We start from the raw sequence: 18191 nt of genomic DNA, 5'->3' as shown, positions 1-18191 counted from the left end.
GTCTACCCTTTGACCAGAATGGGCATGTTCTCCTTTTTCTGAGGCTCCCACCCAGGCTGTCTCCCAAGGGGACCCCCGGTCACTGTGACCGCGAGTTAGAAGCTGCCTGAAGTTGCTTATTTTATTTTATTTTTTTTGCTGGCGGTTCTGGCGGGAGGGGGGATTAAGCCTTTCTCACTGTCCTCATGGGTTTCTTGCTGCCCCAGTGTCTTTTTCAGTTTTATTTTTAAAATGTCACCGAGACGGCAGCCCTGTTGTGACCGGCAGTGAAAGGGTTAACAGGGCACTGTGGATGCACAAGCATCATGTCACCTGGTCTTAGACATTATCCTTGGAGATGCTCTGGCTCCTGCATGGGGGCCACGAGTCACCAGAGCCCGGGGTCCTTAGTGACAAAGCCACTCTCCCCAAGGTGCCCAGGGACACACCGCGTTCTTGAGAATTGCTCGAAGGTCAAGAGGTAGATGAGAAAAGTCAGGGGACAGGGCACTGGGCCTCACATCCCAGGACTCTGTCCAGGGGACAACACATGGGACACTGAGACCAGGAGAGCACTCAGCAGCCCAGACATCCAGGGCCCATTTTGCCAAGAACCCCACAGCCACAGCCATCCCATCGTCCCCCTCCACCAGCCCAAGGGAACCCCAGAGACCACAGCCTCTCAAACTCCACTGAATGCTCAGTAAAGCTAACTTCTGGGGCTGCTGTAGGCCATTTACCTAGTTAACCTACTCCATCGTTAACCTAGTCCATCATTAATCTAGTCCATAGTTAACCTAGTCCATCATTAGTCTACACTATCACTAACCCAGTCCACCATTAGTCTACTATATCTTTAACCTAGTCCATTGCTAACCTAGTCCATCATTAACCTAGTCCATCATTAACCCAGTCCATTGCTAACCTAGTCCATTGTTAACCCAGTCCATCATTAGGGTACTCTATCATTAACCCAGTCCATCATTAGTGTACTCTATCATTAACCTAGTCTATCATTAATCTAGTCCATAGTTAACCTAGTCCATTATTAGTCTAGTACATAGTTAACCTAGTCCATCATTAGTCTACTCTGTCATTAACCTAGTCCATCATTAGCCTACACTATCACTAACCCAGTCCATCATTAGTCTACTCTATTGTTACCCTAGTCCATTGCTAACCTAGTCCATTGTTAACCCAGTCCATCATTAGGGTACTCTATCATTAACCCAGTCCATTGCTAAACTAGTCCATCATTAACCTAGTCCATTGCTAACTTAGTCCATCATTAACCTAGTCCATCATTAGTCTACACTATCACTAACCCAGTCCATCATTAGTGTACTCTATCGTTAACCTAGTCCATCATTAACCTAATCCATTGCTAACTTAGTCCATCATTAACCTAGGCCATCATTAGTCTACACTATCACTGACCCAGTCCATCATTAGTGTACTCTATCGTTAACCTAGTCCATTGCTAACCTAGTCCATCATTAGTCTCCTCTATCATTAACCTAGGCCATCATTAGTCAACTCTATCATTACCTAGTCCATCATTAACCCAGTCCATGTAAACCCGGTCCATCCTCGGCCTTCCTCTGCAACACCCACACCCAAAGCCATCAGCGCGGCTGGAGGACTCATCACCACACACCTTTCCTCTTCCAAGTCAAGGTTAATTTTAAATTATCACAAGGCAGCAGAGACTTTAATTACCAAGGAGCGAGGGGCCCCACCAGCCCCAGGAGTGGCCTCTGCCGGTGTCGTCTCAAAAGCCGGAGAGACTTGTGGGCTTTCCAACCAGGTGGAAAGAAAATACAAAAATGCAGGACCTTTAGAGGGAAGGGCGCATCACATCTCGTGTTTAACTCTTACCGTGCATTTGGGGGGGGGCACGTAATTCGGTTCATGGATGAGCCAAGTGAAAGAGCCCCTTGGGTAAAAATCCTCTGCCTGATCTGACACCCGAGCGGAGCTTCCTAGAATTCTGCGCACCTGTGACAGTCACAGGTCAATGCCCAGCTGGCTCGCTGGCCCGCTGGCCGCAGGCAGGGCAGTGGGGGGTAGATAGGGAAGGCCCCTCCCGGCCTGGATTCCGAAGCATCCTGGCTTCCAACTGCTCTTCCTTTGTCGCCCCCTCCCTCTTTGTGTTCAATTGCGAGCCTGGAAATCACGAGGAAAAAAGCCCAGGACACCTCCCGGGAAACAAAACCATTTTGGTGCCGCGGTGTGATTCACTGCGTTTCTTCCTAAAGCCGGGTCTGCGGTGCATGCTAAGCCTTCATTTTGTAGGATGCACTCGGGCCTTTTCTTTTCTTTTTAACCCTCTGTGCCCTCTTTTCTCACTAAAAGAACAGTCGGGATGTTAAGCATAGTCATTGTTCCTGAGTGGGTCTGGCTCCTGGTCTCGGTTTCACCCCGAGGCAGGCTCCTGCCTCCACGGGGTCAGGGGTCACCTGCTAAATCATGCATACCCACAATCCCCTGTGAGTCACGCGGCCGACAAGCTGGGTGCTAATGATTAAACCGAGCTGCATTAAACTCTGGCACTAAATTGCTATTACCCGCGTGATGGATTACACTTCTAACGAGCCGATTATTGCCACCCGCGACCTTGCAGGCAGGCAGAGCGTCGCATTACCCCCAACACGCCAGGGTCAGCGCAGCCGCGACACGCCTACGTGTGCGCGCGCGTGGACGGGCATCTGGGCACGTGCGTCACCTCGTTTGATCCGGGATTGGCTCCTCTGTCTTTCCACGGCTCCTCGGAGCAGGGGCGCTCATGCGACCAGCTCTATGAGGTGCGCCGCTCCTTACAGTGTTTGCATAGACGGGAAATGGAAATATCTGCTGAATAACCCTCATGCAGAGTAAACCGGGGCGGGCCGGGTAAGGGAAAGGACCTCGAAGGAAAAGGACTTTCCGCAGGAAGCCGCCCACGCGTCGTCCGGGTGGGGCATAGATGTGGTCTGGCTGCCGGTTTGAGGCCAACTCTCAAGAGCCCCCTTGACCGTCAACCTGACAGGAGGGCCCCATCAGGTGTGACAGCAATGACCCATGGGTTCAGGGCGGGGGGGTCACCTGGGGCAGGAAGAGGGGGTGAAGGGAACAGAGCCCCACACTCAGGGAGGGGTGGGAGCTCCCCTAGGGGCCTCCATGCAGATCAGCGGAGGGTGGGAGTCGGTGAAAAGCTGCCTGGTGTCCCCAGAGTCTGGGGCTGCGTCTGGCTCAGTGCCTGCCCCCAGCGGCCCGGCCAGTTCAGCTGGGCAGGGGAGGGTCGCGGGATGCCCAGAGGTCAGGATGCCCACGGGGGTGGGCAGGTGGCACATCCCACCCAGGAGGGAGGCTGGGCTCCCACGAGGCAGCAGGGGCTTCTGCAGACCACGAGGGGCACTCTGGCCCAACCAAGGGGAAACTTGAGCTCCGTGGTGTCTCATGGTGGGGGAGGTGCAGCGGAGACCCCCTCCTGAGCCAGTGTCTGCCCTTCCCCCAAGTCGGGGCTCCCAGACCCCATGAAAAGTGAGGCTGACAGGAGGCACAGGGAGCCAGGTTGTGTTCTTTCTGGGGAGACGGTGATAAAGTATCACAAACCAAAGGCTCAGATTATCCCCCATCCGCCCTCCCCAAGCCCTGGAGGCCAGATGTCTGAGGTCAAGGGGTCCCAGGGCCCCACTGGCTCCAGAGGCTCCAGGGGAGGGTCCTTCCTGCCTCTGCCAGCTTCTGGAGGCTCTAGGCGGCCCTAGGCTGGTGGTCGCCTCCCTCCCGTCTCTGCCTCCATCTTCACGTGGCTTCTCCTCTGTGTCTGGGTCTCCTCTTCTGTCTCTTAGGAGGACACTGTCCTTGGATGGAGGGCCCCCTCATCCAGGAGGACCTCCTCTCAGAGCCTTTGCTTCATCACATCTGCAAAGACCCTGTTTTCTAACAAGGTCCATTCTGAGGTTCTGGGTCTATCCTGCCCTGAATTCTGCCTCCCTCGAATTCACATGCTGAAGCCCTGACCCCCAGGACCTCAGACGGGGCTGTGTTAGGAGACGGGTCTGTCAAGAGGGGATGGAGGTAAATGAGGTCACAGGGCTGGGTCCTGATCCCCCAGGACAGGGGTCCTTCGAAGAAGAGGAGGTCAGGACACAGACACACAGGGACGACTCTCTGGGGACATGGGGAGGAGACGGCCGTGGACACGCCCAGGAGAGAGGACTCAGGAGGGACCTGCTGCCCCTGGGGCTCAGGCTCCAGCCTCCAGGACTGGGGTAGATCATGTCTGCAAATTAAGATGAAAATGCATAATCCAACTGTATGCTGTCTCTAAGGGACTCATTTGAGACCCAAAGACAGAAAAAGATTGAAAGTGAAAAGACGGAACAAGGATAGCCCCTCTGAGTGATAACGAAGAGAAAACAGGGTGTGGCCTGCTCCTGTCAGAAAAGAGATTTCTTTAGAACAATTTTAGATGAACAGAGAAATTATATATATTTATACGCAATCATGTTGATCAGTATTATAAGGTGTTACAATGCTAAAACAGTTTAATGGTACAATTATATTATTTTAATTAATTTTTATTTACATATTCTCTGTCACTATATAAATACATGTATAATTATATAAAAGTATAAATTTATGTACAGTTATATAAATATATAAATTTATGGAGTTCCCATCCTGGCTCAGCAGGTTAAGAACCTAACTAGTATCCCTGAGGATGCGGGTTCCATCCCTGGCCTTGCTCAGTGGGTTAAGGATCCAGCGTTGCCACAGTCTGGAGTGTAGGTCGCAGATGTGGCTGGGTTGCAGTGTTGCTGTGGCTGTGGTGTCAGCTGGCAGCTGCAGCTCCTATTTAACCTCTAGCCTGGGTGCATCCGTATGCTGCTGGTGTGGCCCTAAAAAGCAAAAAAATATTATATTAGGCAATTATGTGAATACAGAATCAAATTATATAATTACACAATATATAAATATATTAGACTATCTGTAAATATATAAATATAGACATATGTAATTACATATAAGGAGGAAATATAAATATTTATATTTAATACATATAAACAAAAATTAATAAAATGTAACTAGAAACTATATTAAATTATATAAATATTAATATAAAATATATTCAATATAAATTACATTACATATTATATACATATAACAGAAAATAAATGCAAAATATATTAAATTACGTTATATATAAAGTATGCACATGTAAAATGTAGCGCGTGCACGTTCTCTATGCAAAGCCTGACTCCCATGTGCCCCGAAAAGAACCTGTCTACATATTTGAACACTAGGCAAAGGCCATCTACTCACTGTCAACGGCGGGCTTGATGCCCCTGGGAGACGGGTTGGCGGTTTCTCCACTTCCTTCCCTCTCGGTGCCTCCCGGCACGTTCCAAACGCCGCCCCCGGGGACTGTAGGGTCCTAAGTCCTCGTTCCGAAAGCGTTTACAGAAGGAAGAGCCCGTGTGTGGGGAACGAGGGTTCAGGGTCAGCTCACAACTGCCATCGGCCAGAGAAGGACAGCCAGGCACTGAAGACCCCTCCTCTCGGGGACTGATGAGTGCCCCCCAGGAGATGCCCCCGGAACGTCCCAGTGTGACCCTATACGACTTGGGGTCTTTGGAACATCACTAGGGCCTGGGTCACGGTGTGTTCAAGGGCCCCATCGTCCACACACACCCAGTGACCTCGTCCTACAAGAAGGAAATTCGGACACAGACACACAGAGGAGATGAGGTGAAGGCGGGGGCGAAAATGGGGCTGGAAGTCGCCCCACCCAGGAGTCCAGCCCCAAAGCTGGAAAGTGGGCAAGATATACTCTTCTGTGGAGCCTCCGGACGGGACCAGCCCCGCCTGCACCTTGAGTTCCCGCTTCTGGCCCCAAGCACCGGGACAGGATGAAATTCGGCTGCTCTGAGTCACCCAGTGTTGGGTCACTTCTTACCACTCCAGTGGTCACTCCCCTGGAGGCTAAAACAGAGCTTGCAGCGACCTTACTTCCCCCAGTTCCTCCGCGAAGCTGCCCCTGCCCACCTGGCCTCCCCTCCCCCTGGCCCCCCAGCCACCTGCAGCCACACCCCTTGCCCAGCTGCCTGTCATTATGCTTTCTTTGAGGGCAGGTCCCCGTCTCACTGCTGAGGGTTGTAGTGTGGGGGCCCCAGCCCCCAAATTCAAATACCCCAGTGCAGTGGCATTAGGAGGTGGTGCCTTTGGGTCAGAGGAGGCTGGGACCTCCATCAGCTCTCGTTTGTCATTTTTTAAAGCTTCAGTAACTAGAGCTGATGTACCAGGTTGTGGTCATCTTGGTGTCCAGCACAGTGATTCGGCGATCCACGTCTCTCTTCTTTCACTGTCCTTCCCCATCTAGGCAGTCACGAGAGTGGGCAGAGGTCCCTGTGCTGGACAGCAGGTCCCCTGGACCGTCCATCTTTCATGGTGGGATTAGTGTCCATCTAAGAGGAAGAGACACCACAGCTTGCTGTCTCTCTCTCTCTCTCCTCTCTTTCTCTCTCTGTCTGTGTGTGTGTCTCTCTCTCCCCTGACTTGAGAAGCAGAACTCCAAACTCTAAGTCACTTTTACCTCCAGCAACGGGACAACCAAGACGTGACCCAGCAGACAAGTCCGTCCTCTCCCAAACCTTTCCAGCGCTGACCATACACGCTCTGCATAACCCGGGGGCTGCTACGTCGCTGGGCTGAGCGCCACTGCGATCGCAAGTCCACATAACAGCTCCAGGTCTCCTGGAAGGCATGACAGCAGTGCCGTGGCTTTCCACGGGAGCAAAAACCCACAGACCCAGGCATGGGCCCGAAGGGCCCCCGGCAGTAATCAGAAGTCAGCTTTGCTCTGTAATTTTTTTTTTAAATTAAAGTATCATTGATTTATTTACAGGGTTGTGGTAATTCCTGCTGTACAGCATAGTGACCCAGTCCTAAATATATATACATTCCCTTTCTCATATTATCCTCCATCCTGGTCTATCCCAAGAGACTGGACAGAGTTCCCTGTGCTGGACAGCAGGACCTCATGGCTGATCCATTCTCAGTGTCATAGTTTGCATCTATGCACCCCAAATGCCCCATCCCTCCCACTCTCTGTAATTAAAAAGCATGTTGAAGAAAAGAGAAGGAACCCACGGGCTGAATGGGGTCCTGCCTGTGATGCTGCGGGGCAGTGCTTGCAAAAAGCAAACCCAGGGTCTCTGTCCACAGGTGCCCCGTGGCCACCGTCCGCATCTCCGAGGACACTGACCTCTCCAGGATCACGGAAGGGCAGGATTCAGAACCTTGGAACATCGCCAGCCCCTTCAGCAGAAAAGTGCACGTCCGTTCAAGGGGACATGACTGCAATTCACACCAGCTGCTAAAGGGCGAAGGAGTCTGTGGGGTTTTCCGGCTGGAAAGGGGGCTTCTCCACGCAACCCCGTCCCCAGGGCTCCGAGTCTCCCCACACGGCTGGAGACCATGGCCTCAGACACCCGCCCCTCGTCAGCTCTGGATAAACAGCTTCTGACACGTTTTCAATATGATTACATTAGAACAAGTGGGTCGTGATTGATAACCTAATATCCGGGCCATGGAAGCCATCCATCATGGGAAGTATATTAATTATTCAATGTAGCTCTCTAATGCGAGAATCAATGCTGGAAATGAAGAGAAGGAACTCCAAACTCCCGGCAGACCCCCACAACACGACACTAAAGGAATACTGAATAATCACCACCCGTAATCGTCGGCTTAATAAAATCCATTCATTTCGCTGTCAAAGGCACCGCACAGCTCCATCTTACAAGAGGATAATTGAATGTATTTTTACATTCTGTTTTTTGGGGACACAGTGATGCCGGTGTTTCCAAGGTCGTTAGGTCTGAAGGGCATAGCTGATGTTAACATGTCAGCAGCCAGGATACGTGGTGGGGACCCTCATGTGGGGCGGCTGACACAGGGTGGCCAGTTCCCGAAGGCAGACGGGGGGCCAGGGTGGGTCCCAGCTCAGAGACCCAGGAACGCCTGTGGATTCAAGAACCCGGCAGTGCTTGACCCCGCCCCGCCGGCAACACGATTCTGACTCGCGCTCTTGGTTGGAATGTGCCTGGCTTTGTTCGTAGGGCTGGATGGACCCCAGGGAAACTCACCCCCTACAAAGCGAGCTGGTCAGCTCACTTTGCTGGTCAGCATGGTTTAATTTAGTGAAAAGGCGGAGGAAGACGTGCCTTGCACAGGTGCCCTGTGTACTGCAGGATTCAAGGACCTAATTCCAAACCCAGGCTGTGGGTTAGGGGCCTCCACACCCCAGGCAGGTGGCAAAAGAAATGCCTGTGCAAGTGGGACCTACGTTGAACTCAGTATCTGCCAGGCAACCATTTAGGAAAGGCACATTCTTTATCGACAGAGGTGGAGATGGTGCCTCCAGGTTTGGTCCCTGGAGGAACCCCACGGGCATTTTTATCATATTCTATTTAATTCCATTTAGGAATCAACATGAGACCATGAATACTTAAGATAGGTGACCAAATGCCCAAACTTTCAGGGCACAGGCTCCAGGGGAGGCCTCACCAGGAGCTGAGCCTATGCTGTAGCAGGAAGTCTGGAGTTGGTGCTGCCTGGACGCTTGATTCATTTCCTCAGTGGAATCCTTATGGAAAGGGGTTCTTACCTGATATGGTAGCTTTTGTCTTCGGGCACATCCCCTCGTGGCACAAAGTGGCTTCTGCTGCTCCAGACATCACACCCTTTAACAATAGCATTGATGGCAGGAAAAGAGACGACCTCCCTGTTCTCAAACTTACCTGCTTCAATAAGGAAAAGTCTTCCCAGAATCTGGCTCAGCATCTTTGCTAATCCCACCAACCATAACTGGAGCTTCCAGGGACCTGAGAAAGGGAAGCTGGGTGCCTGGTGTTTTCTGTTGTGAGAGGTAGGAGCCTTCCGATAGGTGGACAGGATGCTCTCCTGAGGGCATTTCTCTTCACCAGGAGACAGGATGCATCTGGAAGTTGAGAAGGCTCTGAGGGAGGGTCCTTCCTGCCTCTTCCAGCTTCTGGGGTCTCCAGGCAGCCCTGCGCTGGTGGCTGCCTCCCTCCTGTCTCTGCCTCCATCTTCCCATGGCTTCTCCTCTGTGTCCAGGTCTCCTCTTCTGTACCTTAGGGGGACACTGTCCTTGGATGGAGGGCCCCCCTCATCCAGGAGGACCTCCTCTCAGACCCCTAACTTCATCACCTCTGCAAAGACTCTATTTCCAAATAAGGTCTCACTTCCAAGTGGACATGAATTGGGAGGGGGGGCACAGACCCCCTGGGCCCCACTGTCCAGGGCGAAGCTGGAAGGGAGATCACAGTGGACGCTGGGGCTTCTTCCACACAGGGTCTCTCCCCCGGGTCTCCCCAGCCATCTGGGTGGGAGGTGTGCCCCCTGGCAGAGGAGAGATGGCTGATGGTGTCAAGACGGGTCATGAGATTTTAAGAGGGTTTTTTTTTTTTTTCTGCAACCCTTTCTTGTGAAAGACATGAAAAGCAAAGGAGAAAAAATGAAAGCAATACATTGAGAGTGGAATACAACTCAGCCGTAAAAAAGGACAAAATAATGCCATCTGTGGCAACATGGATGGATCTAGAGATTCTCATACTAAGCGACATAGGTCAGACAGAGAAAGTCAAATACCACATAACGTCGCTTCTATGTGGAATCTAAACTGTGGCACAAATGAACCTGTCTACACAACAGAAGCAGAGTCACAAACATAGAGAACAGACTTGTGGTTGCCAAGGTGTGAGGGAGGGGGCTGGACGGGGAGTTTGGGGTCCTCTCCAGGGGCCACCTGACCCGCCTGTCCTTTTCCAGGTGACAGACAAGGGGGATACCCTTCGGAGTGGGAAGGGAGCCACGGAGAAGGTCAGCCTTCACGTGGGGTGTCCGAGAAACCTGGCTTTCCCAGCATGTGTGCTTCAGAACAACCTCATCAGCTTCGCCCTGGTGCCTCTGGGGGAGCGGTGGTGGTGGTGGTGGTGGTGGCGGTGGCAGAGATGACGCCCACGAGACGATCCCGAAGCCGAGGACGCCTGGCCGGCAGCGCTGAAACACAGCCAGGACCACCTTTGTTTGCGCTGCAGCTTCTCTCCCCATTAATAGAGAGAAACCACCCCAACTGCCGGAAAGGGGTTCTCCAGGTGCACCACCCAAATCCCTGAACCCCAAGACACGTGTCCCTGGCTTGCCATTGCCATGGGAACCGGCCGCCCCCAAGCAGGGGGCTGACAAAGGCGTCCACCAGCTGCCTTGACACTCCCGCTGGACCAGCCGTGTCCGCACCCAGGGCGGGTCACACCCGAGTCCCAATTTTCCCCTTTGCACCCTCAAAATCATCCCAATCTGTGTCAGAAAATATGACACATTCCCACGGAGGCTTTAGTTCTCCATGCTTAGGGGGGAAAGAAAGCCCTCAAACCCCCTGTTTCTAATAATCAGTAATGGATGCATTCCAACGTGCCGTTGGGAAACGCGCGTTTAAGACAATTTACACAAAACTGTCAAATCCTCCTCAGAAAGAGCGACAGAATACAGAGGGAGGCAGGGAAGGCAGCGCCTGCATTCGGGCCAAGAAAGACTTGTCTTATTTTTTCCGTGTTAGGCATTGTTTGAAATAATAACAAAATAATAGAAAAGGAAAGGACATACGCTATAATTGCAGGTGTGCTTGTGGGGCTTTTTGTGGGCGTCTTTGTCTTCCATTCACGCCAATATCAGTTGATTAAATCATAGTTCAAGAGGTCAGAGCAGCTTTCACTCCACTGTCTATTCACTGATTAACCCAAAACACAACAGGTGCCCCTCGGTAGGTGACTAGCATAGGAAAGCCTGTCCAGCCATTTAAAAATTGTAAATCTATGCAGCAGGAATACAAACTAGACATTTACAGCTCAGGGGCAAGGCTGGTTTCATTTCGGGCACCGGTTTCAAGAAAGAAGGGTGAGAAAGAGCTTTCTCATTATATTTCTTTACAGGCTGTTATCCTGGGAAACCGTCGCTTAAAGGTGCCAGCGTTGGCGGCTGCAAATTAATGACAGTTGCCTTCCCCAGAGTCAAACCTGTTTCCTGGAGCATGGTTCCTGACACTCTTGCCCATGGGTCATTTGACTGCAGGGAGTGAGGGCTGAGGTCTAGCCACCACCCGTCCCGTCCATGGCGCCGAAAAATGATGCCCTCCACTTTGCAGGAGTTCCTCTTCTGTGGTCAGCGCTGGGACTCTTCTGCCACTTCCTCCTTTTCCTTAAACCCTCACAGGCTCTCAGAAGTCTCCCTTCAGTGCTGGGCTGTGGGCATGGAAAGGCACCTTTGCAAGAGGAGGTGTTACTTCTTGCCTCTTAAAAATCGAACCTTCTGCAGAGTTCATGGCTTATGTCAAGAAAAAGAAAGAACCTAGGAAGGTCCCATTGTGACTCAGCAGTAATGAGCCCAACGAGCATCCATGAGGATGCGGGTTCAATCCCTGGCCTTGCTCAGTGGGTTAAGGATCCAGCATTGCCGTGAGCTGTGGTGTCGTTTGCAGATGCAGCTCGGATCCTGGGTTGCTGTGGCTCTGGCATAAGCCAGAGATGTGGCTCGAATCTGGCATTGCTGTGACTGTGACTGTGACATAGACCTGCAGCTGCAGCTCCAATTCCCTGGCTCAAGAACTTCCATACACCACAGGAGTGGCCTTAAAAAGAAAAAAAAAATCTAACCTTTCTGTAGAGTTCAAGGCTCATGTCACGATAAAGAAAGAAGCCGGGAATGAGTTGGTGCCAATTTACCAAGTTTCCTTGCTCCTTGGACCATAGCGTTTACAGAATGTCCCCCGGGTCTGACTTGGGCCTTGAGGTTCACCCCACCCCAGCCTTAGGTGTTCTTGTCTGGGCCGGGGGACCCAGGCGTGATGTATCAACCTCGGCTGACCCACATCCGGGTTCCCTGGGAGACCCCAGGCGGCAGGCGGGTCCCAGGACCATTTCTGAGCATCCTGTGGGAGGGCGGAGGTTTCTGCCCCTTTAGGTGGGTGGGGCGGTCGGTTCATGTGACCCAGTGTCTGAGCCTCCAAGTGGAATTTACTGTAGAGGAAAAGCACACCAACAAAAGAAGGTGGCGTCCTGGTGGCCGCAGGGTCCAGTCTGGGTGGCTTCTCACTGTACCCAACCGGGATGGCCCCTTGTGGCCGAGAACCAGATCATTCATCATGGAGGTAAGACAGAAATCCTTTAGGAATTTCATAACATCAAATTCATCATTTTAACTGTTTTAAAGTGAAATGTTCCATTCAGTGGGGCTTGATTTCATGCATTCGAAATGTGCAACCCTCACCACTGTTTAGTTCCAGAATATTCTCCTCCTCCAAATAGACCTCTCCTCAAGAGTTGTCACTCCCCCTGCTCAGCCCCTGGCAGCACAAAACCACCTTCTCTCTGTTCTGGACATTTCCTATCCATGGAATCCCACACACTGTGTGTCCTTCTGGGTCTGGCTTCTCTCCCTGAGCATCATGGTTTCAAGGTCCATCCACCTGGCAGCCTGTGTCAGAGCTTCACTCCTTTTCATGGCTGAGTCATAGTCCACTGTGTGGATGGACTCCATTCTTCTTATTCATCCATCCATCCATCCATCCATCCATCCATTACCCTGCCATCATCCATCCATCATCCATCCATCACCCACCTATCCATCCATTCATTCATCCACCCATCCACCCATCCATCATCCATCCATGCATGCATCCATCACCCATCCATCCATGCATTCATCCATCAGCCACCTATCCATTCATCTGTCCATCCATCATCCATCACCCACCTATCCATCCATTCATCCATCCATCCATTCATCCACCCATCCATCATCCATCCATGCATGCATCCATCACCCATCTATCCATCCATCATCCATCCATCCATTCATTCGTCCATCAGCCATCTATCCATTCATCTGTCCATCCATCCATCACCAGTCTGTCCATCCACTCATCCATCCATCCACCCATCCACGCATTCATCATCCATCCATCCATCCATCACCCATCCATCCATCCACTCATCCATCCATCCATCCACCCACCCATCCATCCATCCATCACCCCACACATCCATCCATCCACCCACCCATCCATCCATCACCCATCCATCCATCCACTCATCCATCCATCCACTCATCCATCTATCCATCCATCATCATCCATCCATCCATCACCCATCCATCCATCACTGGTCTATCCATCCACTCATCCATACATCCACCCATCCACCCATTCATCATCCATCCATCCATCCATCCATCCACTCATCCATCTATCCATCCATCCATCATCCATCCATCCATCCATCCATCCACTCATCCATCTATCCATCCATCCATCATCCATCCATCCATCACCCAGCTATCCATCACTGGTCTGTCCATCCACTCATCCATCCATCCACTCATCCACCCATCCATCCATCCATCAAGGGACACTTGGACAATTTCCACCCTTTGGCTGTTGTAAATAGTGCTGCCTTCAACATGCATGTACAAATTTTAGTTTCGGTTTCTGCTTTCAATATTTTGCGTTTCATATATATCCACACCCAGGAGTGGAATTACTGGGTCTTATGGAAATTCTATACTTAACGCTTGGACGAAACCCGGGGCTCAGCCTGGGCTAGGGTCTCCGACCGCCCATGGAGGCTGGCATGAGGCCAGGGAAGAAAGGAGGTGTGGGTAGCAGGTCCCAGGAGGCAACCTTTGTGTGCATGTGTGTGGACACACACACACACACACACACACACACACACACACACACACACAGCATGAGGGGGCGTCAGGCAAGACAAGCTTTCCAGCAGATTAGAAAGCCTGGCAGTTCCTTCCAGCTCCCACCAACACACACACATTCATTTCACAAAATTCATCCTAGAGGTAAAATCCTAAGGCCTGGGATGGGGAGGGGGCAGGTTCTTTGTGCCAGATTTCACAGAGAGCAAAAAATACAGAGCCAGGGCTAGAAGCTCCATCTTGAGTTTCTGGCCAAGGAAAGGGGGCCTGGACCACCCACAGAGGAGCCAGGGCGTCCCCTCCAGTTTTGCTCAGAGACCCCTCAGCCTCCCCACGGCCCCCTCCCTGTTCTGCTTCTCATGGTCTGACTGTCCACCCAGACCCAGCCCACCCCCCGCTGCCCCCAGGGAGGGGCATCGAGACCCTAGGACCCTCCTCCGCTAAGAGCCAACGTTGAGACGCGAAGCAGTCCTGGGAGTGCCCAGGACGCAGGAGCCAGATGTGGAACTTGGTGGGGCTGGCGCTGCCCAGCACAGCCACGCCCCACGCTGCAGGTCCAGCCCAGGTCCAAGGCCCCTTGGGGACCCTCCTCAAGGGCTGTTTGCAAACCCTGGGACATTCCCATCTCTCTTTCACTCTCCAGAATGAAAACGTCACACGCAACGGGACGGCACACATGTAAATTTTAGTCTGAGGTGCAGGGAACTATGCAAATAGCACACTTATTTATTAAATGCATTCATTTATTACAATGAGTAATTATTCCTGGCGAAAAGAATTACTTTTATTAATAAACATGGTAATCAACAATGGGGACTGGTCGGAGGATTTTGAGTGGAGCAGCATTTTGTTTCCCGGTCATACACACACACACACACACACACACACGTTTTCTTTCTCTGCACAAACACGCATTTCCCCAGCATACACACGCACACACATCCTCTCCACACACACGCACACACACACACGCACACACACAAAGTCTGTAGTATTTCTGTCAATCTCACGGAGCTCCAATGAGACTGTGAGAAATGTGAAAACTTACGTGATCAGATCTGACAGTTCTTGGCAGCTGGGCAGCTGAGCCCTGGAAAGTATCTCTCTCTCTCCATCCAAGATTGAATTTGGACTGAAACACAGGGCTCATTTAAGCAGCAATTAAAGGGCCTTATAGACTGGAGGAGAATGAAATGATTAATGCAAAGAGTCTTGTTTAATGGGGATATTAAGTAAACTGCTGGTTAAAATGCCCATATATCATCCGCGGGCCCCTAATTGGCTTCCTGTTCCGCCGGCATGTGGCATTTTCAGGAGGAATTACGTTCCTTTAGCACGACCGTTGCAAATGCAGTAAATCAACCCCGTGGATTTTAGCTAATTTTGATGGAGACTAAATTGAAGCCATAGCGGACACGAGGGCTCGTAATTAAAGTTCATAGCAACTTCCGAGATGCAGAAAGCAGGACGCCTCTGGAGGAAGGCAGGGTTCTGAGTGCCGGCCCAGGAGCGCCCCCAAACGCCCTTCCCCTCGAGCGCTCCTGCCACTGGGACCCATAGGACCACATGCATCTGGTACCCACCCCCGAGGGTTCAGCACACGCACCCTCGTGGAACCCGGGGGTGACCGGCATTCAGGAGCACAGAGAAAACTACAGCTGAGGAGTGGAAAGGGAAACTTCCACATGCAGTCCTGGGCCTTCTCTCCCTGAGGGTGGGTGGGACCCAGCTCTGTTGGAGGTCGCCCCTCGACTGGGTTACAGTCCATGGCACAGGTCACAGCACGTGACCTCCATGACTCTACCCGGGTACCCGAGAGGCCCTCTCATCGTGGCTCAGGAAACAAGCTGCTTCGTGGAAGGAGGGCTCCATGGCAGGGCTGGGGACCTCCTCCTGGGGCTGAGAGAGGCCCCTGGCCAACGGCCTGTAAATAACCAGGACTCTAGTCCTAAAACCACAAGGAACTGGGTTTTCCCGACAATCTGAACGAGCTTGGCAAAGGCTCCAGGGCTTCACATGAGAAATGCAGCTGGCTGACCTCGAGTTTGCATAGAATTAAAAGACGTGACATGATAGAAGAAAAGAGAGAGAGAGTTTGCATGTTTGAAGTCATGGCACCGTGGTAAAACTAATCACTTACAGGAGGCTTGAAGAAGTCACCTGTGCATGTTGCAACAGCGAGAGTAACTGGAGTTTCCTGTAAGTCCAGTTTGCGGTAGAAAAAAGAGCAGTGAACTGGCAGGCACAAAAATGTGAAACATGGTACAATAAAAATACAAAATCAAGACAAAAAGATGAAAAATGGGATGGGAGGGGGCAGAGTAGGTAGGCAAAAGAAAAGCAGAATAAGAAGAATAGATTCAGGGGTTCTCGTCATTGTGTAGCATAACAAACTTGACTAGTATCCGTGAGAAAGAGGGTCGATCCCTGGCCTCGCTCAGTGAGTTAAGGATCCGGTGTTGCCATGAGCTGTGGTGTAGGTCACAGATGTGGCTCGGATCCCGCGTTGCTGTGACTGTGGCTGGCGGCTAGAGCTCCAATTCCACCCCTAGCCTGGGAACATCCATATGCTACAGGTGTGACCCTAAAAAGGTGAAGGAATGAAAGAGAAAGAAAGAAAGAGAGGGAGGGAAGGAAGAAAGGAAAAAGAAAGGAAGAGGGAGAAGGAAGGAAAGAAAGAAAAATAGATTTAGAGCCAAATGGATCCATTCCATTAAATGTAACATCAATTACAATACAAGCCAAATGGATAATTACATTAAATGTGAAAGCAGGAGTTCCTGTCGTGGTGCAGTGGAAATGAATCCCACTAGGAACCATGAGGTTGCGGGTTCCATCCCTGGTCTCGCTCAGTGGGTTAAGGATCTGGTGTTGCTGTGAGTTGTGGTGTAGGTCGCAAACACGGCTCGGATCCCACGTTGCTGTAGCTGTGGTGTCGGCCAGCAGCTGTAGCTCCTATTGGACCCCTAGGCTGGGAACCTCCCTGTGCTGAAGGTACAGCCCTGAAAAGCAAAAAAAAAAAAAAAAAAAAAAAAGAGAGACACATCCCTGGAGACAAACAACGGCATTTCGTACAGATAGGAAGGTCAATCCACCAGGAAAATACAACAATTCTAAACGTCTATGCTCAGAATGACAAGTCGTCAAATAGAGAAAGCAAATTTGATAGAAGAAAGAAAAGGAGGAAGAGATAAGTCTGTAATAATGATGGTGCATTTAACACACCTCCCGCACCGATAGAATAAAGAGATTGCACATTCAACGACGGAAAAGAGAGATTGCACATTCAACAATGGAAAGAAGAGACTGCACATTCAGTGATGGAAAAGAGAGACCGCTCACTCAACGACAGGGAAGAGAGATTGCACATTCAACGCGGATCTACGCGTTTGAACAGGGCAATTAACACACCTGCCCTGACAGCAACCATCCCACCCCCCCAGCAAGTGCAGGATACACATTTTTTTCCCAAGAGAATAATTTCCCGAAAGTCATTGTGTTCTGGGTCATAAAACAAAACCGCTCAAACAGCAAAATACTAAAATCATTGCGTGTGGTCTCGGACTACAGTAGAATGAAGCTGGAACTCAAATTTTTACATAATGTTTACACAACTGCCAAAATGTTTAGAAATTCATTGGCGTCTGTCTAAAAAAACAGGTCAGGCGTTCCCAGTGGGACTCTGCGGAAACCAATCCGAAGAGTATCTTTGCTGACACGGGTCTGATTGATGACCTCACCGGTGGGTTAAGGATCCAGCATTGCCGTGAGCGGTGGCGCAGGTCGCAGATGAGGCTCAGATCTGGTGTTGCTGTGGCGGTGGATTCAACCCCTAGCCTGGGAACTTCCATATGCCGCGGGCGTGGCCCTAAAAAGCAAAAAAATATAAAGAAAGAAAGAAAACCACAAGTCGAGAAGGAGATTTCAATGATAATCAGAAAACCACCTGAATGGATAACACCACAAATTAAGACTTCTGGCTGGCAACGAAAGCTGAGTTTGGTGGAAATTTCCTGGCCTTAAAATTGTATTTTAGAAAGGAAGAAAGGTTGAAAACTAATACTTAAGATCTCATCTTAATAAGAAAACAAAACAAAACAAAACCCAAAGGAAGCAGAAGAAAGGGGACAGTAAATAGCAAAGACTAATGAAACAGAAAACAAGAATTTGACAGGCTTCAGAAAGCCAAAAGTTGGTTATGTGAAAAGACTAATAAAATTGATAAAATCTGGGCAAGCATAATAATAAAAAGAGAAGGCACAAATCAGCAGAATGGAGAATTTTTTAAATGGAAGGGGGCATTGCTGTACATATTAAAAAGAACTCTTATGCTAATGAATTTGAAAACAAAGATGGAGCAGACAAATTCTGAGAAAAACGCAGTATCTCAAGATCCATGCGAGGGATGGAAAAAGGGATTGGTTCCATATCTATTACAG

At 50.6% G+C, this 18191-nt stretch overlaps 1 protein-coding gene across 1 annotated transcript in view; it reads left to right on the top strand.

The window, feature by feature from the left end:
* The window catches only part of LOC146394433 (uncharacterized), a 70099-nt gene that overhangs the window by 9249 nt on the left and 42659 nt on the right, over positions 1–18191 (top strand). Inside the window, exons 3-5 of the mRNA XM_085008474.1 lie at positions 2603–2695; positions 7189–7300; positions 9817–9948. Of these exons, the coding sequence (XP_084864600.1) occupies positions 2603–2695; positions 7189–7300; positions 9817–9948 (337 nt within the window). The remainder of the gene's footprint in view (positions 1–2602; positions 2696–7188; positions 7301–9816; positions 9949–18191) is intronic.

This window comes from Sus scrofa, chromosome X, assembly GCF_054392235.1.
Source record: "Sus scrofa isolate SSC_HxYL_T2T_F1_AM1 chromosome X, Sscrofa_HxYL_maternal_Yorkshire_Landrace_v2.0, whole genome shotgun sequence".
Taxonomy (NCBI): domain Eukaryota; kingdom Metazoa; phylum Chordata; class Mammalia; order Artiodactyla; family Suidae; genus Sus; species Sus scrofa.
The sequence above is the reverse complement of the archived record's forward strand: the minus strand, read 5'-3'. Positions and strand labels throughout refer to the sequence as shown.